Genomic DNA, 26,575 nt, shown 5'->3' with positions numbered 1-26,575 from the left:
TGTCTATTACGTTGCACAGCAAAAAATTGATGCTCAAAGTTGGTTATGGTATAAAATGGTGTCAAACACAAACAAAATTTTGACTTTAGATTGTGACTCCTGGAGTGAATGGGAAATGGATTTGGTTGCAGTTTTTAACAGAGCTCAAATTTTATGTGGCTAACTCACTCTTATGTGGCTCAAAAGTGCTACCCACCTCTATGTACTTCAAGGACCGGTAACTCAGATAACATGTAGTGCATGAAGGTAAAGGTTTAGCATTACCTCAATGAATATACAAACCTTAAAAGGTGCATTTTTGGTAAAATGTCAAGGGTCATAGCACCATGTGGGATAGTCGGTTGGTCAAAATTTTAAACAGCTTTACTAAATATACTAAGAACAATTTATTCTTAAACAAAATGAGGGTGTGAGGCGGGAGGCACTGATTGATTTTTCGTGGCATAACTGTGAAGCACAGGGTCAAACTTTGGGTTAAGTTTGCTGTTCAAGTCTGTTGGACTGGAGAGGTGAAGTTTAGTCAAGTTAGCAAGTAGGAAGCAATGCAGCACTGACACATTCAAAATAAAAGCAGGAAATGTGTCAGTTGAAATTAGAACACTTTGTCAGTAAATATATTGACCTGTTGAATAATTAGTTATTTATAAATAAGCCAATTACTTGTTTTAAATATTGGCTTTTATTTGTCACCTGCTCGAGAAAAACCAAGCATCCGGATTAATGGGATTATACTTGTTTTATTCTGTAAACCCAGTCGGAAGCTAGTCTTGAGTGACGCTAGCTGTACAGTTCAGATGCCAAAGTCGTTAGTTAGCCAAGAGGGACGGGAGAGTCCGGGTTGGTGTGAAAGGGGGCAGAATGTAGTTCCACTCAGACCGTGTTCCCTTCGGTATTTACACCTCACTGTTTCGCCAAACTACTTTGTTCCCCTGGAAGCGGTTTTCAACATCCAGCCGACATCATGTTCCTGCGCGGCTCTAAGAAGCGACGGTCGAACCGCTCGGTAAGTCCTTTCTTTTGGCCAACATTTATCCTTTACGAGTCTGAAAACAGTGTCGAGAACAACCTGTTTTAACACAGAGTCCACTTTGGCAGCATTTTAAACACTGTTTTCAAGCTTATGGAAGCCTTGAAGTGAACTTGTTGGGTCTCCAGCACAGAAAACAGCCGGGCTTGGTCCCACCTCCACCTGGCTTTTGTTTCGGTGATTTTTTTTTTTTTTCCCCAGTGAAAAATGCCACTTGTTTTTCTAAAAATAAACAAGGTTCGGTCATTTTGTTATGCCGTGTGTCATAAAGTCCGACATTCTTTGTTTCTTGAGTCATGTCGGGCGCCTCAGGTACAGTCAGGAGGGGTCAGCTACGTCACATGTGTACCTGAGCAGGTTGGATGTGGAGCTGAAACCTGAACATGTTCCACACCGGGGCCAGGCTTTCAGGATAACAAAAACTGCTCTAAATGATCCTACACTTGGAGTTTCCCCCTAGAAAAAACAACAACTTGTACTCTCAAATTAGCCAGGTTAATCTCCATAATTATTGGTCTCAGCTTCAGTATGTGTTACAGTCAAGTAAAGTAGGATTTTTAATCATTACTATGTGATATACTCAGGAACATAGAAACAGATTACAGCCTTTAACAATGGTTGGATGTAGTTAAAGGACTATTTACGATGGAAAAGATGATTTTCTCTCTAAGAAATAGAACTGATCTTTTCAAAAAAGGGGGGGAAATGGATTGCTTTTACTTCAGTGGAAGAGGATGCTACCTCCCTGAGATTATGCAACTGTGGACAATCAATTTAATTTAATTTCATATAAATACAAGTGTAACCTTGCTATGTTCTGTTTGTTCTATATAATGTCAAAAATGTGTTATTAAAAACAAAGAGTTTAAAAAGAAAAAGAAACAGACAACATCTCCAGTGAAGCAGAGTCTGTTTCTATTTCTCTCATGTCAGTAACATTAAGGTAATGCAGTTATGCAATTACAACTAGAGTTGAATTGGTTGTAGAAAAAGTTTGTGCTGAACAAAAATTAACCTGTTGTGGTTACATTTTTTTCTCTCCCCTCAAAACACAACTCTAAAAAGTACTTCAAGGGACCTATTTCACTTTATTAAATGCATAATCGGAAGATAAAAGCCCTAATTGACTCATAAACCTTTTTCGGTGTAAATATTTTTGATGGTTTGGGTTGATAAAATATTGTTTGTAATTACATCAGTTTATTTTTGTGTATAATTCAAACTCAAATTTGTGCATTAGTTGATTTAAGACTAAATTCAAATGTTCTTCACTTTGAGGTCAGAATTTCAAGTCCCTTTTCCTACATAGGTAACATTGGAGCAACTTGATTTTGAAATATGCCAACTTAAAAACTTGTGTTCATAATCATGATAATGAGGTACATAACACTTAAAAACTTTGGACAATAACAAGGACTAATTTGTATTAGTAATAAACTCATGTGTTTGTTTTGATGCTTACAAGCATTAGGTGAGTGGTAATTTATAATATCTTTAAGATTGTAGTGGAACAGTTAATTCTCCTAACTCAGTGTAGTTTGTTGGTTGAACTTAATTTTATTAGAGGTTGTCATAATTAAAACAGATTGATTCAAGCTGTGTTCATTTATTCATTAGTGTTTTGTTGAGCCACAAAAAAAAAGTTATTTAGAGTGTAGAATGCCGGGTTAGTGACCAAGCTGTGTGATCATAAAACATCTGTTTCTGCCACTCACCTGGACTATGGCCAATGACTATGACTCAAACTACCACTAAACTAGACTACTTAATGTTAAATTGACTTGCAAAGTGCACTCGTCTGATAGCAAATCAGACTATATTAGCTTAGTCAGAACTCTCTTAACTTTGTGCTGCTGTTTAGATATAAAATCGTTTGTATTGAATATATAACGTGTGTAATTGCTTTAACAGCTCTTTAACACTCGGGACACCTGTTCCCACCTCACACATAGAATAACTACACTCAAATATTAATGAATATCATCAATATTTGATGCAACACTCCCATTACATCAGCAATAGTCAAGTGGGATTTGAACCATCTTACAACACTGATGTTCGAAGTGTATCATAAACATTTCTCTGAACTGCATAAATATCGATTGGGATTTAAAATATTTTAAAACTGTTCCTTTTCCCAACAGCAGAATAGCAATAAGTGATCAACTGTATAGATTTAATTGTGGAAGCCAAGTTAAATAAGCAACAAATTCCTTGACATAGCCAAATAGTTGTACTCAAATGATATATATAATTTGTTTTTAGTTATTTACAGATTTCCTAATGTAAATACACAAAATGTGACTAGGCTTTATGTGGTATTTGTTCCACCACAGTACATTTATTACAATAATGAACACTAATTTAATTTATGTAGCAAAAAGTTGCTTTATAAATGAAATTACTATTTATTATTTGAGAATAGAGGCCATGTATGCAATTAGGACCAGGACTCAATATGAAGCTCATGATTTTGTCTCTTTCAAGTCCATGCCTGTTTCACAACCTCTAATGTACAATGGCACTGTTACACAGTAATTGTTGCGCCTCATTAGCTTCATGAGATTCAAATATTCACCATGTGAGCAGTAAATAGATGCACAGGTGTAAAGAATGCAAAAATGAGTTTGGTTCAAGATGCCGAAACTTTACTGATGATAAGGTTTGCTCTCTCTCTTTGGAGATGCTCGTATGGATCCTGCTGCTGTCTGACGCTGCAGGTATTTAATAAACTCAAAGTATAGACTCCTTTAAATAGCTGGAAGCAACAAAGGAAAAGGTGACTGTGCGTGACAGCTCACCTGTCTGATGTCAAGTAAAGTACATCGTGTGACTTGCCGTAGATCTTGCTCCCGGCTCTATCCTGTCTCCATGTCACAGGTAATTTGTAATAACAAGACATTAATGAAGTTACCGGAGCTCTGTCCACGTGTGCAAATGTGTGCGTCTTTCTTGTTTTGGAGACCCTCACGTATGTTCTGCTGCTGTCTGATGCTGCGGGTGTTTATTAAACTCGGATGTAAGACTCTCAATGTGTGTTTTTGGACAAATATTGGTGCTGAAAAGTGGAAAATCCATCTCTTAATTAGTTCACACAACTTGAGTGCCGTTGCTTGTGTGTGCCTGCCCGGTAATGTCACAGTTCATATTTGTGACGTGTTAAAAGTGATATAGAAATGGTACTATGTCTGATGCCGTGAGATTGTCATCGTGCTTTTTTGGAAAAGTGACCAGAATGTGCACTGAGACCTAAGGCGAGCACATTTAGTGTCTCTTAGATTACAAGGAAGTAGTACATGTCTGAAAGGAGCCTTAACTAGTATCCAGTGGTCTATTTCTGGATGAATATTGAGTTTGCCTATGTTTTTCTTGCAGTAAAGGCCTTTCAAATATCTAGCAATGGGCCTTTTTATTTTAAGGCACTTTGAAATGTGACAGTAGAAAAAGGGAACTTATGAGTATTAAAATTCATGAAAGCTGAATTCAGTTTAGCTGCTTTGGTCTCATGCTGGCTAATATTAAATAACAACTGTCATTGTATCTCAGTTTCAGTTTATTTACTTTAACATTAATCAATATTTAATTAAATGTGAATCTACACCAGTTAGCGAAAATGGCAAGCTTTCATCAGCAGTTCCTTTGCCTGATATTGTTTGGTATCTGTGAGAATTTGAACTCATCCTATAGTATTGATGTTACTATTAACAGTTGTGCTTTTTCTGCCATGACAAGTGATCTATGCTGCTGCATATAGTCTCCACTCACGACAGTGAAGGCACAGATGGTATTTTTGTTTGACACTAGTACATGTTGAACTCATCCAGCTGTTAAATATTGTTGCTTGAGTTGATCTTAGTAGCAGGAAGTAGTAATTCATAAACCACAAGAGCAACAAGAAGTGTTGTGCCTTGGGGTTGGGGGTGTGGAGACGGACAATCCTGTTCAATGAAGAAAGGAGAATCTACCTGGCATGCCAAGACACCAAAGGCCTCCACCTCTGACCTTTCATGTTAACGTTTAATCCATCCAACACTGCTGCTTTCAGGACCTAATTCATTCTCTTAAGTGGGTAATGAGCTCTTTAAGAGGGCTTTTCTCCCACCTGAGGAGTCCCACTCTCTTAGCATTTAGTACAGGATTCAAATGCCATAAATTAAGTGTAATAATTACTCTTTCCCCCTGTACTATTCTAAGTTATCCCTGTCTTAGCCAGTATTGTGGCATGCTGATGTCAGATAACAAAGCTGGCAGCGTTTCAGTTTGTCCATTACCTGGTTACACCGTTACTTGGTAGCAAGAAAAAGCTTGAGCAAACCAAGGCAGTGACACGTGATAAAACCTTATACCCACTTAGTGAAAACAAAGGCGCTGATATGAAAAGTCTGATGCTGGTCAGTGTGAGCATGTGAGCTGACTTGAACTCGTGAATGTATTATTTACTTTACCCATACTTTGTTTAGAAGAAACTTCCTTCCACCACTCCCATCACATCCTTCATTCACAACACAAAAGGAAAACGTCATTGTCAGGACACAAACTTGACGCATTATCTTTCGTGGAAAACAAAGTAAACTCATAAGAAATCCTCTAGTCTCTGTGTACATGTGCGACATACAGGACACTGCCATCATGATAAGGAAATGTTGAACTTGCTGGCATTGGCTAATGTTCAAGGCCATATGATTGTCCTTGTTTCTTTTATTAAAACTCTTGGTAAGGAGTAAATTGTATGTTATAAATGCTATAATTTTTTTTCCACCTCATAATCTAGTTTGATTTTGTGATCACATGCAAAGTTAATTAGAACCAAGCTGACGCAGTTAATGCATGTTTGGATATGTTTACAGATAAGGCCATCTGTCAGTTATTAGCCTAATATGCGTATGAAATTGTCAAACTCGTGCTGAATGATGTCATAAACTACCTAGGGTGTTTTTCTGTTGTCTCTTAGCACACGATGGCACTAAATATTTCAAGTAAATTTAAGGCTTTTCTCAGGATTTCTAATCCTCCTTCCATCATTATGTCACAATTGAACCCGTCTTAGCTTTTAATTACCATCTGCCCTCCACTGGTGCTATAATGTTGAACCCCTAATCTCTTTTATGTCACACATTTTCAGAATTAGTCTAAATCATTATGCTGAGATTAATTGTGTGTAGGCAGACCTTCATCTCATCAACCAGGCGAAGCACCAGAGACACAGTTGTCTGACATGCTGCATTAAAGAAATAGTGTCAGTGGAATTCAGGAAATCAGGATGTCCAAAGGCCTACCCCTAGTTTTTGAAAAAAAATTAAAAAATTTGCTGGCCTTGAGAGAGATTACTCTCACCTACTGCAAACCCTTATTCAGTTTCAACCTGAAATGACACTGTAACTTTTGAAAGAAAGGAAAAACATCTCTTACAAATGAAAAGTTGCATTTATAAGCAATAAAATTGATTTTTGCTCACTGCTGGGTTTTTCTGCTGCTTAGTGAGAAGCTTGTTGTGGATTATTGTTAACGTAAGCAACTTTTAGATAGATATTGCTGTGTAACAACATTATTTAGTTCGTTCACTGACTGTGTTTCTTATTTTTCTGTGCTGTGTTGTGCCCATATTGTGCCCACAACAGATGTTGTTCACAAGTTACACAATCACCTGGTTGCATTTATTTAAGATGATTGTGATTATTTTGCATAATTGTAAAAAACATTTTTATTCATCTGTTTAAAACAGCTGAATGAAACCAAAACAAATGTTGTATTTCAGTGATAATTGCCACATTATTTTACACAATTTACACCTTCTTCTTATGCATGGTTTAATGGAGACAGCTGTTTATCTCCAGGCACTTAACATCTAATATTCAACCAAATACATTTCAGTGAATGTCTGTTTACATTAAAATTGCGCATTTAGTTGCAAAACACAGCTTTAGGTACATTTTGATTTTAGACCAAATAAAATAATATTGCTCAATAACTTGAATGAGGTGATTGGTCGGGTTTGCAGCATAAATGTGGCAGTCAAAGGTGGTAATACAGCTTGTTGAAAACCAATACTGGCATAAAATGAACTGAAAAAGGTAATTCAATTGTTAATTGCAATTATTTGGATGGCAGTCATCAACTGAAATGTAACGACCATGACAGACATAAACACAGGCTTGTAGACCACAACTGTAGTTGCCCAAAACTGTGGCATTGCCTCTTCACACCTGTGAATTGTACCTAGTGGGGTTGAGATATTTCAGGGATTGTTGCACTTCCAACAAGCTTTCAGCGTCAGTTGCCATCTCATCTGGCAATAAAAGTGAAAACCAGGGAGCAGAATGAAATTATTGTTTGTCATGTTAAGAAGTTAGAGCTGATCCCACTCCACAAAAATGTCAAGTCAAGCAGTTGTGATCTGCTATTTGAATTTTGTGCACTGCCACACAAACTAAAGTTGTGCTTTACTTCAAAAATCAGGTCAAAAAGTGGAGAAAAGTGACAATGAAAGCATGAACATATTAAGTGTCATTTCACGTCTTTGCTCTATGAATGGAAAGACAGTAACACCCTGTAGTATCCTGAAGTGTAATCAACCGAGGTCGGCTACAGTTTCCAAAAGTGCTACTGTCCTGCAGCTATTAACTTTCATTCTCTGTAACCTTAATAAATGTAAAATGTAGAAGTGTAGCTGTACACTGGTGTTAAATGTACAGACATTCTGTAGTGTGTCCCTCCTGGGCCCAGTCACCATGTCAGTGTGACAACTCAGGAGCTCCTTCCAAAGGAAATTACAACTGAAAGGTCCAGTCACCCAGAAATCATCCGTCCGCTTCATTTAATCCGTCTTGTTACCTTTCATACCTGGCTTTGTTAACGACAACTGAAGTGAAAATCAAAGAGATGATTAATAAGGCAGCCTGGAAACCGACTGGTCCAAGTGTGTGTCTGTGTGCTGTCCGATGTGGCAGACGGTGAGGCGTTTAAAAGAGGCATGTATATTGTTTGTGTTCCTTTAAACGGTCATCAGTGTAAATAACCAAACACATCAACCCTGGAATAAGTTTACGCCTGACAATTTCTCACTGAAAATACACATGTATTTGTGGTTTCTGAGTTTAACAGTAATTCACTTTAAACCCAAACAACAACCCTCAGAGATCAGTGAGATAAGCAAAGCAAACTCAGTGTTGCAGTAATCAGCGTAATGCATATCAGCACTTGAAAATGTTCGTGAAAATCTCAGCTTGGGAAAACAGGCTTGGCATGAATACTTATGGTTTAGTGGTTAGCGTGGTTTGAAAGAGAGAGACAGGTGAACAGGTATGCACAGGTAGCTTGCTGTATCACATATTTGTATTTTATTGCTTTGCTCGTTAAACAGCAACAGTTCAGGGTTATTCTGTGTTTATGTGCAAAGTGCATACACAGTCCTTCTGTTTTTGAAATAGTGAAGTGGAAAACAACCAGAAGGAAAAAATACCAAGATAACATTATGTGGCTGCAGCTCTTCACACAGAGGGTAGCTGAGTTGAGGCGTCAGTGAAAAAGAAAGTAGAGACGGAGCGACTGCATAGAGAGGGAAAAGGGTGCAGCTCTCATCCTGTATCTGCTTCCTTCCTCTCATCTCTAAAAAGAGGCCCGTGTCTGGTGCAGGGCTGCAGGAATAGAAGTGAGATATGAGGTAGTTGGTTTAGTGCTAAGCTGTGGAGTTGCCTTTGGCCAAGTACAGTGCACTGCTCAGCACTTTTGGCAAGAGGAATTTGGTGGTTTTTACTTTCTATATCACGTAAAAACACACAATATAGCATTCCTCAAAGTCGGTGTTGAATTTAAAAGCGTGACTGAACTGACTGGTCTCATACAAACAGGTTTACTTCGAAGATAATCATGTTAAATTCAGGATATCACAGTGATTCCTGGTCATTCTTTGTTGCACTGATTAGTGATCACCTAACAGAGGCTTTAAAAAAACTGTCACGTCATAAGCATGAAAACGCATTTTAGTATTCAGACTAATTATCAGTGCTGTGATTTCATATGCTGCTATTCACAAGCTGTGTCAAATAAAACATATCTACACAAACATGCATGTTATGTCCATCCCTGCCAGTTGAAACTCACATCCAATACAATAGGGGGATATTCATTTGCACGTGACGTCATTAAGTAATACATAGAAAGCCCACACTCCACCACAAATGCTGCTAAACTAAAGGCTGAAGCGATTGAGTCTAAGTGCATTCTGCTTGTGGCTTAAGTGGAAACTCGACTCACTCATTCGATATGATGCTGATGTTTCTCCAACCATGTTTAGCAAGCACTGTATGTGTGAACACTATTGTTTTACACTAAGTGTATGAACAGCACTCCTATCAGAAGGTCTGTGAGTTGAAGTGTCTTTGTGTTGTGTTTCCAGCAGGAGGAAGAGGACCCAGACAGAGGCCAGCCCTGTATGCGCTGTGGAGACCAGTGCCCCGGCTTCCGTGTTCATGGCTGGAGGTATGAGCTACAGGAATCTTAAACGTGGCCAGCGCTGCCTGTGAACTTTGCAGGAAATGTTTGTTTCGTGCTTTGGTGCTTTAGTCAACGGTTTCTCCTGCTGCTTTCTGGATAATGACTTCAAAGCAAGGTCTAAGAGTTTTAAGGTTATCTATAAAAACATCCTGCTGCTTGAGCTAAAAGGCTACTTGACTAAATTTTTTTAAATTGCATGTATTGTGTGTCTAAGGCCAGTTATATCCAGACAGTAGACAAACAGGAGCGACAGTCTGACAAAAACGCTACAGCTTTGTGTGCAGAAGCAAAGTTAGCACAGTCTGCAGCATTTTTGATACCAATGAGTTTTGATTTTATGTCATTGTCAAACAGATTTTTACTGTGCATGCGTGCGTGCGTGCGTGCGTGCGTGTGTGTCATGTTCTACAGGACAGCAACATTTCTACCAATGGAAATCAGCTTAGCTTTGATCTGTGTACATGGTGAGGGCAGATATACATTAGAAGACAACAAACATGACCCAGTCAGGGCACCACATGATACTCACGGAGCAGATCAGTGCCACTGATTCTGGCCATAAAGAATCAGCTGTATAGACTAATGAGTGCCATTAAGCCCTGACATCCACAACAACAGCAGCTGCATTTAGTTTGGCTTGACATTATCTGCATGGTGAAACAGAAGCACAGCAGAGCACCAGGATTACCACTAGTCATCCTGCAACATGTGCTGTATGTCCGAGCTGCAGTGATTTCAGCCTAAGACCACTTTCTCTGCCGTGTTTATCATTTATCGTGCTGAAAATAGAATCATATGGTGTATTTGCTCACCCAGCAGCTTATAAGGTGAAAAATTATTTTCTTTAGTGAAGATCAACTCCGTGGTCATCTGGAACAAGTTTTTTATGGGCACAAGGCAAGGTTTACTCAGCAGAATGTTTTTGTACGATGCCCATGTTGTGTTTGAAAGTTTATGTAACTGTAAGAGTCTCTTTCTTGTAATTCCTGCTTCTTAAATTTAGGTGCTTGCTGCATACCTCTTACGTCTATTTATTCAAGAGTTGTTAAACACTGTCAGAGTCTTTCCTCACTAACATTCTCGTCTGCTAAGCCAGTTTTCGTAAGCTTTTCTTTGAGCCCCCCTTTTCTTTTCCCTCTCTCCTTTAGTCCTCCAGTGTATATCCAGCTGGTTGGGTCTCTTGGTTAGTCTAATCCTGTCAATCACGCTAATAAGATTAGTCTTTACTGCTGTGATAGTAACCCTCTTGACCACTTCATACCCCCCTCTGTCTCCCCCTTTCTGCTTTTCAATGCAGCTTTCCCTTTCAGATGTGACTTTTGGGTTTTGTTAAGTTTAAGTGTAGAAGTTTCACTTCTCTCTCATTGTGTGACTTTCAGTGCGTGTAAACCCTTGAATTGTAGAGGACAGCCACCAGGTTTGACAGAAAGCTAAATGAATCAAGAGAGATAGAAGGAGGATTTATTCCTGGTTTTGAAGGCTGAATTCCCACATGGGCACTGCATGGCTAGAACCAGTTGCAGCTTGGTGATGGAGAGAATAAAACAAAGGGTACAGGAATGCGTAATTCATGTAACCAAAAGACTGTAATTGTATCTTTTAGGGCTTTTTTTTCCAGTTCTCATTCCCTCTATTCAGGTCAACACAAAAGCTTAGAAGTTGGGATGTAATTTAAAACACGTGTGCTGCTCTTTACCTCTGGCCACTGTACACATCGATCTGTTTACAGTATGTTTAATCTGTGTAGCATTAACATAACGCTGCGGTTTCTTGTTTTAGGATTTATGTGGCAATCAGATCAAATGTGACTTTGGCTGAGATGACAAGGGCAAATGTCTTGTTTAGAGGTTTCAAGTCTCTTGGCTGATTCAGGAGAAAGGCGAACATGAAAGTGATTAAATGACTGAGATTTATAGGGGTCAGTTCTTAGGACCTCAGAGTCTGGTGCTAATTGCATCTTCCTTAATAACCAATTTAGCGTCACACCTTCGCTAATGGAGAAGATCATCTAAGTGACCACAGGCTCAGCTGCTGATGCTCGCTGAGAGGGAAGTGATCCATCTTCATCCTGAGCTTTTTCAGACAGAGCTTAAACTAAGGTGGGGGGGCAGATGGTGCTTCCGCTGTCCAGCAGCGATCGAATTGAGTTACTTTTGACCCACAGGTCCCCGCCACGCTTCAAAAGTGTTCAAAGTCGCCATTGCTATTTGTCTGGGTGACCATGCGGCAATTACTCAGTCACTAATTAGTGGCAGAGAGTTATGGGACAAGGCCCATCTGTTTCTCAGAACTAGATCTAAGGGAGGTTCCCTGATCCCCGCTGCAGTTGTCCACAGCTATAGATTATCACACCAACACGTCGATATAAAGCAGAAACTCATCATATGGCTGCTACACTGGAGGCTCCATCAGGTTTAGTCTATATACTGACCTGCAATAAACCTGTAGGCCCAAAGAGTAGTCTAGATTGGCAGCTCAGAAGTTAGTCATATTTACTTTCAAGTTAAAGCTGGATACGGTCGTTATTTATGTTTAAGAATGTGGAATGCATTTTTTGTTTGTCACTTATGCTAAAAAAAAAACAAAAAAAAGAAAAAGAAAAGAGAGGGATAGTTACAGATAGTTACAGTCACAGTAGAAATGGACTTTTTGTTGAACCTCCACATTGCAGCAGTCAGAGCTAAGCAGCACTGGTGACGTTATTGCTGAAGTTGCAAAATTGTTAGTTTTTATCGCTTTTGGGATAAAAGCAAAAGAAAACGAATAAATAGTGATGAAAGAACATGAGTAATGAGGTGTCAGGGCATGCTGGGTCTTTTCCAGTAGACATGTCTTTACTGATATTCCTCCTCGGAGAGTGACCAAAGTCAGATGAGCTGCTATGAATTCAAAGATGTGTCATGACTTCACAAAGACTGAAAGTCATGCTGTCTCTTTGATATTTCAACCAGAGACACTTTGTTGTCACGCACGACCATCTTGATCACATAATATGACAAATGGTGCACAGCTCAGCATTGCTCATAGGCTCAAAATCTGCTCCACTTACTTCTATGATTAATAACTGCATCAAAGCTACGATCGACCATCTGTTGTGAATCAGTTACAGCAGGCTGGTCAGAGAAAGACGCAGTGAGTTTACTCTTCGTGATTGTCACTCGCACTCTGATGTTTCATATCTTCAAAGGCAGCGTGAGTAAATTGTGAGGCCTAATTAAAATGTGTAGAAACACTTATCTTCGTGAGTAAATTTAGAAATTGCATGAGCTTGTGTACTTTGAGATCTGTGCTTGTACTTTGTGTGGTGTGTGGTTGCATACAGTGCAGTGAAGCCTTTTGTTTTAGCCCACTATCGGGGCGGAGGAGGGTGGGAGTCGAGGGTGGCGGGGACATTGAAAAGGGCTGCGCACAGAGAAACTATCACATGGAGAGAAGCTGCCACAGAATATCCTGCTCTTAGTGACAGACAGATTGCTAAGAGGACCCTAGTGGATGCAGACCTTTACAGCTTCGGAGGAACAAGAGTCTGGATGGGATAGCGTCAACAGGCCAACCAATTTGTCATGATTACAACAGGTAACGAAGAAACTATATTTAAGTGGCTGACAGGATTACCGGGACTTCAAACTCAAACAGTAATTAAGTTGGGAGATTTGGGAAGACTGAAGGGATTTTTTTTGTGTGTGTTTTGAAGATGATTGTTCTTGTGTGCCATAACCTGACTTTATACTGTTTTATACATAAAAGAAATATCTGAATGGGCTTTAGTTGCAGAATATGACATTATGTGTCGGTAGCGCTGCTGTTCAACTCTCCTTGAGCATCTTATAATGTATCTTACCATTGTAAGCTATGGTAGCTTAATGAACATCTGTATTCAACAAAATGTTAATGATTTAGGCTGTTGGAAACCAAGTGAGTTTATATCAGATCCATGTAGTGTCAATATTTGGTTTCTATTTACCTTTCCATTTAAAAAAATACTCTTTATCTAAATGTCCTCAGTCAGTCTGCTTTATTATTTCAATTTTGTTTTTATTATTTCGTTACCGTAGCCAGGGGCAAAAGATGCAGCACTGATAACAGTAACAGCACCAGCTGCAGTAGCAGTCTCAGTAACAATGTTTTGACCCAGCAAAGCAAATTTAGAGGCAGATTCCTGCCTAAAGCAGCATCTGCCATGTTCACTTGTAATGAGACACATGGCTGGTGGTGTACTCAGTGCAGCCCAGTTGTCTTGTATTAGAAGCACCCTGACGTCTGATATGCACACAGAAACAGCAATGCAGTATTTAATTCTGTTAGTCTGAGTACTTTTTAAAAAAACGTTTTAACATATGTGTATTGTGGTGCAATGAAGTTTGGGGAAACACAATTTATTCTTTCTTTTAAGTAACCATCCGTTTTAGCTGTTAAGTATACGAGGTCAAAATCACTGTCACCCTTTCCCATGGCTAAAGGACGAGTTTTGTGTCTTCATTATCTGAAGCTGGAATCAGCAATCCCTTGACCTAGAATGACTGAAAGATAACTTAAACGATCAGTCTGTTGTCAGTATAGCTGCAGGTTGGTTTTCTGTCTGTGAATTAAATGATTATGTTATGTTGACAGCAGTTTGGTGAATTATACATTTTGCCATTTACAAAATTAGAAGTATGAACTACAATTACAATTTAAAGTAATTATCTGTTTTCAGGTCGTCACATTTGTTCTTGCTGGGCTCAGTCAACTGCAGTGCTGCGATACTTTTCAAAGATGTTGTGGTTTTAAGTTTAGTGAAATCAAGATTAAACCACCAGCTGCAAAAGAGAAATTAAATGGGTATGATTTGGAAAAGTCTTGTCAGGGACTATACCATAAATTACACCGCAAAGTTAAAATCACCTGTCTAATATTTTGTTGTGCCACCAAAACAGCTCTGACAACTCGAACCAAAGATGCAGAACCTCTATGGTGTCTGAGGGGCGTTGGCAGCAGACTTTGGGTCCTGTAGGTTTGTTAAGTGGAACAACAATGAAACAAGCTTGTTCCCGTGCATCTCGCAAAAGCTTGATCTGGCTGATATCTGGAGAGTGTGGAGGCCAGATTAATACCTTGGGCTCTTTGTCGTGATCCTCAAGCCATACCTGAAGAGATTTTGCAGTGTGGCAGAGCACATTGTCCACATGGTGTGGTGGGGGTGCTTGGTCTGCAATAGTGTTTGCATGGGTGGTATATGTCAAGTAACATCCACATGAATGCTAGGACCCAGGGTTTCTCAGCACAACATTGCATTGTAACAAGATACTCAGTTGGTTGATCTGTGTCAAATCAGATTTCAGGAAATATGTTGCTACACTGTCTCAGATTTTGTTCAGTGTTTACTTTTTTTTTATTTGGAACCCAAAACTAAGTTCTGTCTTCTCTGCTGGTGCCATTTAAACATTTGGATCTGCTGGAAACAATTTTGTCTTTTAAATTTAAGATTTAAATTCCAGGAGAAATTAAACTCTGAAAATAATGAAAAACATATGAAATTCTCAAAATTCTGCCAAAATATTTAACAGACGTTTTGCTTAGTTTTGGGTCCCAAAAAACAAACAGGTAAACTCAAAAACATTGCATTTGAAATGGCACAGACTGACTCTAATGATATTACTTTCACCTGTGTGGTTTTAATGTTGTGGCTCCTCAGTGTATGTACCCCTATACTGGGGTTGCTTCATATAACTTTTGTTGTTGTATATGTAGGGAGTTTGTACTACTTATATAGACGAAGTAGTATTTAAATGTTTTCTCAAGCACACAAGCAGACTTTGGTCAAACTCAGCCCTATTGGCAAGACATCTGCAGATAAATCTGCACTTAGAGAGACATGATTTGAGACTTTGTTGCATTCTTTCAAACCCCAAATTCTTTCAAATTGGCACTTCTCTCATTTACTCTAGACTGCCTGCAAGGGTTGGCACCTGCTGGCAATTAAAGCCCTTACGAATGCTTTCATCATGTGGAGGCTGGTACTGGTGGGGTGATTGGGTAAGACGTGGTGCATCTGCCATCTGTCCCGTCATGCCGAGTCTCTGGCTGTGTCCTCCTACCCACTTGCACAGGCGTCGTGGCCCCCCTCCTCTTTTGTTAACACAGGCACACATACAAATACAGCTGGGACCAGATTTGTGCCAATATGGCTTAACCTAAGCCCACTTGCTGTGTTTACTATTATTTATACTGGTACTACCTGCTTGGCAAGCATGGGCATATAAGGTACCAACTCAAGACAGCTGCATATTAAAAGCATATGTTTTGGTCCTGAGAAAAGAAATCCCATAGTTGTGTTTCTGTTTTGTCAACTCTTCAACAATTGCCTTGTGTTGGGTAAAAAGAGATGAGCACATTCGCACTGACATGCAGTGATTACCGGTTGTCTCATTTCAAAGAAGGACGTATTTTTATGAGGTGATTGATTAGAGGAGTAGTACTCCTGCAGTTCACAAGCAGCTGTGTGTGTTGGTCTGCTAGCTTTTTGGTTGTGTGGGGGTTGGGTGCTGGAATAAAGCAGCTTTGTGCCTTGTGAACTTGAGCCACAAGTGCCAGCTGGCAGACCGTTATGCAATCACAACAGAGATGTACACATGCACTACATGCCGCATATGGACACATTGTCGCATCCACTCAAATACATGACACCCACACCTCACTGACAGCCTGGGGCACTTTGTTCTGACTCCACCAGTCCCACACTCAGGCACACCCACCACCACACTCAATGTGGTGGAGAGTCTGGGAACAAGATGGGTTGTAATTCGAGGCTGAGAGAGATTATTGCTCCCATCTTCACCTCCCTCTCTTAACTGCCCTGGATTGACAGCCAGGCTTATGTCAGTGACCTCATTTCCTGCTTGTTTGGTAGAAAAATAGTTGGGATGTGCTGGTCCTGATGCAGACCCTGTGAGGAGGAGATTGATGAGGGCATGAAGTGGTCTGACATTTATTTTAAAGACTCTTCCCAGTAAAAATCCAGTTTTTACTTTGTTAGCATGTCCATGTGGTGTGTTTTATATACTTAAGGACATATTTTGAGCAAACTAGGCAGTCAGCGCGGAGGCTGAACATTTCCGTTTTAAAATTGCACTGTCTCAAAAGTGTGAATCTAGACTTCATGGTTTCATACGTAGCAAACCTATAGAACCAGTTCTGTTGTCTTGTAGGGTGGGGCTTTCTGTATCATTATTCTTCTTCAGTATCGGCTTTCTGTTCAAGCATGTATGGCTGAAATACTCCATCATTACAACTTTCCATTCTGTAGCATACAATAGTTTTATAGTGTCTGAGCAGAGTTGAAGGTGAACTGGTGTGTTTGAGCTGCCAGGTGGAGAGAATCTGAGTTTTCAGTGTCACAAAGGTTTCTTTTTTAACCTACTAGATCACCATGGCAGAGCTAACCTGGTCCTGTACAGGTTCTGTTCAGAGTTTGGGATTTACTTGATCTGGAAGTTGCGTCACTCTTTTACCAATTATTTTCCTTTTGATCCTCTGTGAGCGATACAGATTTCCCAGCTGAGCTACATGTTATATCTGTAAACCTGGTGAACTACATCTTAGTCATCCCACTGAACCAAACCGTGCAGTTACAGTATCACAAACTGTATGTGTTGTGTTTCTGTGGGAAAATAGATTGGCAATAAAGAAAATGCATATGGATGTTTTTATTTTTGGTCCTGATTTACTGAGTGGCAAAATAAATATATTAACTCTCACAATTAACAGTTTTCTACCAGCATTCCTTTTTTGCATGATTTACAGTAACATCGCTTTTTACCGTAATCATTTTTTTAATGTTCTTTGTAGGTCTCCATTATAACAACCTGTTCTTCTTAACTGAAGTAGGCAGCAAACAATCAGGCCATTTTGTGTTGAGGAACAGTCAAATGGCGCATTAAACACCTCTCTTTATGTGAACGTGCACAGAGCCTGAAGAGGAAAACCTGGTTAACAAAGAGAGCTGATAACCACCTTCATGACACCTGTTTTCTCTGATTAAGATCAAGCCGGATTATACAAAGAAAGCCTGGCTATTTTAAATTTGCTTTATAGTACACCCCCATGAGAGAGGCTTTCAATGAGCCTCCAGATTGTGTTTTTGTGTTGTTCCTTATCAGATCACGTCAATTGTTGTATTTGTAATTATGGACTGCCGGGAGTCTAGTTGAGTCAAGCTCAAGAATGTGTGTGGGCTGGTTTGTTACATCATGTCAACACAAAGTGTGTTCATAAATAATATGTTTACAAGCTGAGGGAGTGCCTGTATCAATGTGGTGAAAACTAGAATGATTACTCACAGTCCTACTGTTTGGGTTTGTTGTTTGTGATGGTCTTACTACATTATATAATAGGAGTCTTAATTGTAAGATCATTTGCAAACAAATTTTCACTTGTAATATATGTTCTGTATATTTCAGCTTTGTCAGGAAAAGAATGATGTATCTCATGCAGTGTATTTTTTTACCTAAGTACCTGAAGCACCAGGAGAGCCTACCTGTGATATTTACTTAAATATGTGAAGTCTTTCAGTTTTGGCGTGTGTTGTAAATCAGTTGTAAAGTCCCCAGGGATGACGCCGTCTCTGTCTTCACAGGAAGATCTGTGTACATTGCAAGTGTGTGCGAGAGGAGCATGCTGTGCGCTCAGTGCCGGGGCAGCTGGAAAAGATGATGACAAAGCTGGTATCAGACTTCCAGAGGCACTCCATCTCCGATGACGACTCAGGCTGCGCCTCCGAGGAGTACGCATGGGTCCCACCTGGGCTCAAGCCCGAACAGGTAAAACCAGGGTGCCGAGCAGACGCAGAGTCAAGACATAAATTACTGCCACACAGGCACACACGATGCTGGCTTTCACGTGGACATGTTCATGCATAGACTCAATGTGATAACTTGCAGGTTGGTGGGAAAATATTTAGTTTTTGATTTATGTCAGCAGTTGAATGAATTACTCTATAATTGGATAAATTGCTGCCTGTATTCTATCATTTATGCCATTATGTCAACATACTTGATCTCATCATACAGGTGTACCAGTATTTTAGCTGCTTACCAGAGGACCGGGTGCCTTATGTGAACAGTCCAGGAGAGAGATACCGAATCAAGCAGCTGCTGCACCAACTTCCGGCCCACGACAGCGAGGTAACATCACTGCCAGCCTGGCTTTGAATGCTTCAGGCTTTAAAACTGATGACATGCCACAACATCCCAACTAGACCCAATACAAGTACCTCAATAAACAATGGCTCAATCAACAGAAAAATAATCAGCATCTATCATGATAACCATCCATCCATCCATTATCTATACACCGCTTAATCCTCACGAGGGTCGCGGGGGGGCTGGAGCCTATCCCAGCTGACTTAGGGCGAAGGCTCATGATAACCAGTTAAGTTTTAAAGTTTTTTTTTGTTTTTTTTTAAACAAAAATGCAAAACCTTCTTGATACTGATGATTTCCTGCTTTACCTTCTATTAAGTTTTGTTTAAAAGTTAATAAAAACCAGAAGATGAGGTAAAAATCTTTGCTACCAGATGGTAACACATAAAATCTGGAACACAGAGGATACTGAAAGCATGTGACAGCGTTTCCTCCCCTACAATTGTGAAATGTGAAGAGATTAATGTTAAATGTCAAACAGATATGGTTGAAAGGATAATGTCAGTACACCATTTAAAGGAATATAGTCTCAGATATCAAACAGATAAGAATAAAAATATATAAATACATTAAAAATACACAAGACATGTTTGTTAATTATAAACTTAATATATTTAGCAGTTTGATGGGCCTTTTTTTATTTTTTTGACATTTTCTAATGATTAGTATAATTGGGATATTAGTTGCTAATGATAATCATCATCCGCTGCAGCCCTGATACCACCCACATGTAGTACTTAGATCTAGTTAGCGGCATGCTGATAAGAATGTCTATGTGTTTCCTGCAGCCCCAGTACTGCAACTCTCTGGACGAGGAGGAGAAAAAGGAACTGCGTCTGTTCAGTCAACAAAGAAAAAGAGAAAACTTGGGCCGAGGCATCGTCAGACTTTTCCCAGTAACCATGACTGGAGCCATCTGCCTGCAGGTGCAGAAGAATTTTTATTTCCAAATTAGAAAATGCAGCAGATTAATTCATGAGGCCAGTATATACCAGTATAAAACAGCAATATCTCTTTACGTAACACTGATGCATGGATGTGAAAGCCTAGTAAAATACACTGGAGTCCTGTATACCGGAGAAAGTTAAGGTGCAAGTAGGTGCAAGCATCGCTCCCGGGCCACAGCACACTGAGATTTAATGATTACAGGACTGTAAAAGTAGATTGCTGTGCATCCTGGAGCATTCACCATTTGATAAAGGATAAACCACCTGACTTCCTTCCCTTTGCACCACACCCCCCACTCAACCACATCTATTTTTCCAGTGCGGCAGACAAATCTGCGGTGGAGATATTGCAGTGTTTGCCAGTCGGGCAGGACACAGCAGCTGTTGGCACCCTCAGTGTTTCCAGTGTGCCTCCTGCAGTGAGCTGCTGGTTGATCTCATCTACTTCTACCAGGACGGGCAGATATATTGTGGCCGGCACCACGCTGAGAGGCTCAAGCCCCGCTGCCAGGCCTGCGATGAGGTACTTATCTAACAAAGATGATGTTTTACTCTCATCAACAACAGTGTTTTTGCAGAAACTCTCTACAAGCAAAGTGTAGTGGAAGTCTGAACTGAAGAAACAGTATCCCACTTTTCACATTTCTCTGCAGCAATTCTATGAAATATCATAAGAACACTATATAAGAACCATTGTAAGTCTCTTTTGTAAGCGGTGATAATAACCTCTATGGAAACATTCTTCACTTAAAGTTTTAATTAATCATCAATGTATTGACTGTGTACTATTTGTAGATTTTTCTGTCAGTCTCTTTTTGATTTGAATGGCCTCTCACTGTGACTTAAGGGATTAGCTGAGATAGTTGACTAATGGATCTGCCAGGACTGACATACAAGAGTTCTTTAGGCCCAGAGGATGGCTAAGCCTGCAGCAGGGCACCGATAGCATCATTTTTCTCTATTTCTGTTAACCCAAATCCTCAGTATTTTCACCACCGTAATTTGTTTACTTCTGTACCCGTGAAATGACCTCTCTTTCACTCTCTCCCTCTTTTACTCTCAATCCTAGATTATTCTAGCAGATGAATGTACAGAGGCAGAAGGAAGATACTGGCACATGAAGCACTTCTGCTGTTTTGAGTGTGAGGCCGCGCTGGGCGGTCAGCGTTACATCATGAGGGAGAGTCGACCGTACTGCTGCTCCTGCTACGAGTCCCTGTACGCAGAGTGCTGCGACACCTGTGGAGAACACATAGGTATTGGATTCACTCTAAACAAACAGATTTTCCTGGGGTTTTAGGAAAGCTGATGGGTCATATAAGAAAGTATACATTACTATTTCTATACAGAATGCAAACAATCAATAAACATACCAATGTGTATATGCAATATTAGCAGTTGTATGGGCTTTTTACGGTTTTTCATGTGCAGTACTTGTCTACATTTAGAGCCTCTTTTGAAAACATATTTTACAATATTACCCCCACAGGAGGACTTAAGCCTCCATTACACACAGGCGCCCACAAACATGTTGTTATTATTACATGAGCACTGATTTCAAATTTCAAAATGCCTTACAAGGTATCAGTGACCTGAAATTGAATTTAGAAGTCATGTTTGAAGAGCTTTCTCCTGCCTGCTCGAGGCATTAATGGTAGTTGTAAAATGTTTTTGAATCAGATTACAGGCTGTTGGGAGGCTTTCCATACCAGTAAGCTACAAGTGAGATTAAACTGCATTCTATCAGGTATTAAAAAGTTTTTGGAAAGTCTTAATTTTAATGTGCAGAACCCATGAATGAACTTCACGAATGTGAACTGTGTGCTGTTATAGATGACTTTATTGTGATTTTGTTTGTAAAAAAGGAAAGAAAAGAAAAGCAATTTAATAACATGTCAGCAGTGCAAATTAGCCCATTTTAAGGTCAGAACACTATGAAAATGACTTTATCATTAATAATATTCCAACCAGCCGCCTTGTATTTTACATTTTCTTTCATGCCAGCTAAAGGGATGAAATTATGAATATCCAACAAAACTCCTCAGATGTAGCCTATAAGTAGATATTCCTCTGATCTCATAGGCAGAATTAATCAAATATATGGTGGGACTGATGAAAACACCGTGAACTGTGAGAATGCAGCAATATGGCATATTCTATGTCTGAAAGAGGTTTTAGAAACAGTACGTATTTCTCACATTAGAAGTTTCAAAAGGCAGCTAAACAGCGTGGTTTTAAGTGACATGTTAATATAACATGTTATACTAATGCACTGACATTTAAAGTAAATAGTAGGAAATCACAGTTATGTGTTACAGAAGTACTCTAGTTCAATTCAGGTTTATTTATATAGCACCAACTGACGACACATATCTTCTTAAGGCACTTCACATAGAAGTGAACCCTTACAAAATTATACATACAAATCTTCAGTTTACTTTGGATTCTGTTTGAGCAAATATGACTGAGCAGCAGAATCATTAATATGTGTACTAGAAAACACATACAGATGATGAAGACAGATGTGCAGCTGACACAAATATGTCTAATGATGAAAATATTTCTTCTCAGGTATTGACCAGGGTCAGATGACATATGAGGGTCAGCACTGGCACGCTGTGGAGTCGTGTTTCTGTTGCGCCCGCTGTCGACTGCCACTGCTGGGGCGTCCCTTCCTCCCTCGCGGGGGGCTCATCTTCTGCTCCAGACCCTGCTCGCTGGGCGAGGACCCCAATAACTCAGACTCTTGCGACTCGGCTCTGCAGAGCAGAACGCCTCACAATAGACGAAGTGGAACAGAGAAACGCCAACAGCTCCAGTGTGGTTCTCCCCTGCAGCCACTAGAGGGCATCAACCCCACTGTAACGACTGCAAAAGACTGCATTCATACTGCAGTGGAGAACAGAGGTGATTATGAGACATTGGTTATTGCAATATGTGGTACTGTGTGGGTCCTAGGGATACTATATGCTCTTATTTTTTCTTTATGAAAACACATCTCTGTTTCTCTCAGGTGTCCACTGTACTGCTCCAGTTCAAAATGGACTTCCTTCACCCAGCGGTCATCCTCATCCAAGAGGCTCCTACTCTCCTCTGCCCCACATTCATCTAGGAAATGGCTTAGGTCCATCCTGGCCCAGTGACATCCCACATTACAGTTTATTGCCGGAGGACTGTGGTGTCAAACCTTCAGTCAGTGGTCTTCAGTTGCAGGGAGAGCTCAATGGAAATACTGGACTAATTGGTCTGAATTTAAGAGGAACTTCTGCTGATAAAGACTGTAGGAATTGGGTGGAAAAGACCAATCAAGTAATGCAAGGTATTAGAAACCACTGATACTCAACACACTTGAAGTAGATACAAAAATTGGTGTCAGTATTATGTAACTCTAGGAATCTCATCTCTCTGGCTCTTAACTACATTGTGTCACCTGATTTTCTCTCTTCAGCGTTTCCTCCTAAGAAAAACTCACACATGAACCAGCTCATTTCCCCCGACTCGCCTCCTCTCCCACCAAACAACCCCTCCACCCTCCCACCTCCTCTGCCCCTAAAGTCTCGTGACGTGATTCCCAGAGATTCACCTCCTCCGAACCCCCCGCAGCCAGAGGACGGACCCGACGATTCTCCACCCCCGCTGACTCGCAGCAGCACAGCCAGAGTCAGCTTCAGAGAACCAATCAGCAGCAGCTACTCTGTTGAGGAGGATGAAGATGAGAATCAGGAGGGGCACCAAGTAGAAAACCAGCAAGATGAAGATGAGGAGGAAGAGGAGGAGGAGGAGGAGGGAGGTTTTGGAAGCAGGTTGCATCTGCAGAAAGGCATCCCACCACAGATGGACCTACTGGGTAAGAAGAGTTCTCAACCAGATAGAGGAGTTGAACATGATATTAATAGTAAACTGTATTTATGTAGCACCTTTCAAAAACAACACACAATAAAAACATCCAATAACAAGGTAAAATAATTTAGATAATAGCAACAATTGCCTTATATTATGAAAATGACTAATAAAGGTGAGTTTTAAGAAGAGATTTTAAAGATGATGCTGAGTTTGCCTGTCTGAGATCCTCTACCAGAGAGTTCTGCAGCTGAGGGGCTCGGACAGAAAAAGGCCAGTCGCCTTTGATGACGAGATGAAAATTAGGAATCGTTAGTAGGGCAGTGCCAGAAGATCTCAAGCAATGATCAGGCTCATAGGGATTTCACAGATCAGAGATACAGACAGGAGCCTGAACATTTAAGGCTTTAAAAACTTGCAATAAAATCTTCAAAACAATTCTAAAACTCTTTGTCTTTGGAAGCTGCACCTGCTGGTACCACAGAACAGTGCAATGCAGTAGTCTGGGAACGTTGAAAGCATGAACGACCTTTTCTAATTCTGCAGAAAAACGGAACAACCTGACCTTGTTTAGCTGCCTCAGTTGTGCAAAGCAGGACTGCACTGCTTTGGTCACCTGAGCACCGAAGGACAGATCAGAGTCAAATATAACTTCTACCCTGGAAAGAAAAATCCCAAACACAAACTGGAAATCTGTCAGCATGGGTGCTAGGAATTTTTTTATGATAAAAAAAATAAAAAATAAAAAATAAATAATAATAATAATTATTATTATTATTATTATTATTATTATTATTATGGTCAGGGGGGGATAAATATAATTTCCTCTGATTTGGAGTTATTTAGTTGAAGACATTTTTGGACATCCAGTTTTTAATCTCAGAAAAGCTGAATGTTTTACATTATACATCTGTGTTGCCAGGATTCATTGAGACACTCAGTAAAGTTAATGGTGTTTTACTCACAGTTTCTTTTTTCTGGTCAGATGGGTCTTCGTATCAGCAGCGCAGTCTGAGGCGGGGGTGGAGTCGCTGCCGCATTCCTTCAGACCCTGCTCTCCATCCGGGTTCAGAGCGGCGCTCTCGACGCTTGAGGCCTGACCGGCCTCACCTGGACACCCTGGACTGGAGATGCGAGAAAGAGAGAGACATCTGGGGCTCTTCCAACAGCTCCTCCTTAACTCTCCAGCCGGGCCACTACAAGCACGAGGACTGTTCTACCTGCTCCTCATCCTCAGACTCTGAGGAGGAGGGCTTCTTCCTTGGAAAGCCCATTCCTGTTCCCCCGCAACTTCGAAAGCAGGAGCCTGGGGAGGGCAAAGACCGGGAGGCAGAAGAGGTGAAGGAGGTGCAGAGGGACAAGGGACTGAGAGGCAGCATAAGACGGAGAAGAGCTCACAGTCTGGGTGCAAAGGACAAAGATAAAAACTGTGTTGTCTCCTAACCCCCAGCAGCTAGCAGCATTAAAACATAGCGTGTTATTTTTTAAATTATGGTGCACGAGAAGAACTAATGACCACCATCAATCTGGTGTTTACCAGGTTTCTGATGCTGACGTAATGTTAGATCTAACACTCACATGCAGACTTTTCCAAAGCTGAACCGCAGCCATTGTTCCTGACACACCACTCAGCAAAGGGAAGGGAAATAAACCTCAAGTGTCTGCCTTGTGTTTAAGGTATTGACTTCTCGTTGTTTGACTTTGAGGTGTTGCAGTATAAAAAATAGTGTACTCGGCGTATGAATCATGTCAGTTGTGATGAATGTGGAGTGAGTATTTGTCACAAAGACTGTTTTTGCAGTCAATTTGAACTGTTGTTACCTGGCAGTAAAATGCTATTATCATCAACTATATGCAAACTTGCAGGAGCACGTATGACCCGGGGCCAATTTCACAGAGGAAGGCTTTCACCATGACTTAAACATAATTCAGACAGTTTGAACTGTTCCACTGTGTACAAAGCTATCAAAGTAGGGGGATTTTCTGTTTAAATTTGGACTTTTTTCCACACTACAAACTGTAGCTGACTAAGCAACCATCTCAAACAGCTCAACTCCCTGCAGAGGTAAAGTTTTAATAGAAACAGAGACATTTAAATGGTAAAAACTCTTCTGTTAATTCCACAGTCGAGTTCAAAGTGAAAATAGTCTCACCATTGCTGTTTATTTCCAACACCTTACTGCACTTTCTAAAAACTTCTCACATTGCATCTCAAAACATGTTAAAAACTGCAAATTATGAGCCACGTTTTCCTTTTTTTTATCATGTGGGAACACTGGTCAGCAGGTGTCTTTAGTTGTTACCATGGAAACATGGGCGACAAATTATAGGGGAAAACCTGAATCCTCCTTACTCTTACAGTGAGGGCTTTCCAGTGGCTCTCATGCTGTGGGGACATTTTGTGGTTGTGTCCCTTGAGAGGAAAGTCACTGCAAAGTTGTTCTGAATGACCAACTTCATCCGATTAGTCATTGCATGAAAAAACAATCAGTGCCTCCCAGTGATCCCTCAGAATCAGCAGATTTTTTTTTTTTTTTTACAATAACTTCAGTGTATTTAACATAACCATGCAGTTTTTCCCTTCATGCTATGAATCTTATCCAAGTTCCAGACCTTGAAGCACATGGGGATGGGCAGTCTTCTTTTTTCAGCAATTTGGAGCCCTCAAAACTTTATAAGTACAGCAGACAACTACTTTAAGTTTTTAGGATTGAAAACCACTTTTGAGCTCCGTTCAGTACTGCAACCAAATCAATTTTACATCCACTCCAGGTGCAACAATCTAAGGCTAAAATCTTATTTTTGTTCAGCCCAATAAGTTGTAATTAACTTTGAGCATTGATATATATATATATATATATATCTTGCAATTTTTAAAAAATGGATATTTCTTTGCATCATAGCCTTTTGCTTCTGTAACACTGCAAATTCCCCAGCTCCCCCTTTTATTTATTACTATTACACATTTTCAACAGGTGAACTACACCAGTTGAATGTCTATGATGTTCAATGTCACCTGGATGTGTTTTGTGTTTTCTGATAATTGGCTGTAGTGAAACATGCATTTTAGATTAACTTTTAAGGATCAT

The 26,575-nt window shown here is 40.1% G+C and overlaps 1 protein-coding gene across 1 annotated transcript; it reads left to right on the top strand.

Annotated features, from left to right (window-relative positions):
* The first annotated feature begins 844 nt into the window (after nucleotides 1-844).
* prickle3 (prickle homolog 3) lies at nucleotides 845-26,285 on the top strand. The gene is made up of 11 exons (XM_008278078.1): nucleotides 845-1,003; nucleotides 9,423-9,505; nucleotides 18,135-18,318; nucleotides 18,568-18,681; nucleotides 19,488-19,625; nucleotides 19,966-20,169; nucleotides 20,716-20,902; nucleotides 22,218-22,553; nucleotides 22,660-22,965; nucleotides 23,095-23,493; nucleotides 24,472-26,285. Exons 1-11 carry the CDS (start codon nucleotides 962-964, stop codon nucleotides 24,927-24,929), a joined length of 2,451 nt encoding a protein of 816 aa, XP_008276300.1. The 5' UTR covers nucleotides 845-961; the 3' UTR covers nucleotides 24,930-26,285.
* Nucleotides 26,286-26,575: the final 290 nt, after the last annotated feature.

The sequence above is a fragment of the Stegastes partitus genome, unplaced genomic scaffold, assembly GCF_000690725.1.
Source record: "Stegastes partitus isolate 25-593 unplaced genomic scaffold, Stegastes_partitus-1.0.2 Scaffold4, whole genome shotgun sequence".
Classification (NCBI taxonomy): domain Eukaryota; kingdom Metazoa; phylum Chordata; class Actinopteri; family Pomacentridae; genus Stegastes; species Stegastes partitus.
This window is presented reverse-complemented; position numbering and strand designations above follow the sequence as displayed.

What these genes read in the sequence shown, in the direction of transcription:
- prickle3 (XM_008278078.1), top strand. Translation starts at nt 962, where the DNA reads ATGTTCCTGCGCGGCTCTAAGAAGCGACGGTCGAACCGCTCG. An exon ending in TTCCGGCCCACGACAGCGAG is followed by an intron (nt 18,682 to 19,487) that starts GTAACATCACTG and finishes TGTTTCCTGCAG; the next exon opens with CCCCAGTACTGCAACTCTCT. An exon ending in ACCACAGATGGACCTACTGG is followed by an intron (nt 23,494 to 24,471) that starts GTAAGAAGAGTT and finishes TTTTCTGGTCAG; the next exon opens with ATGGGTCTTCGTATCAGCAG.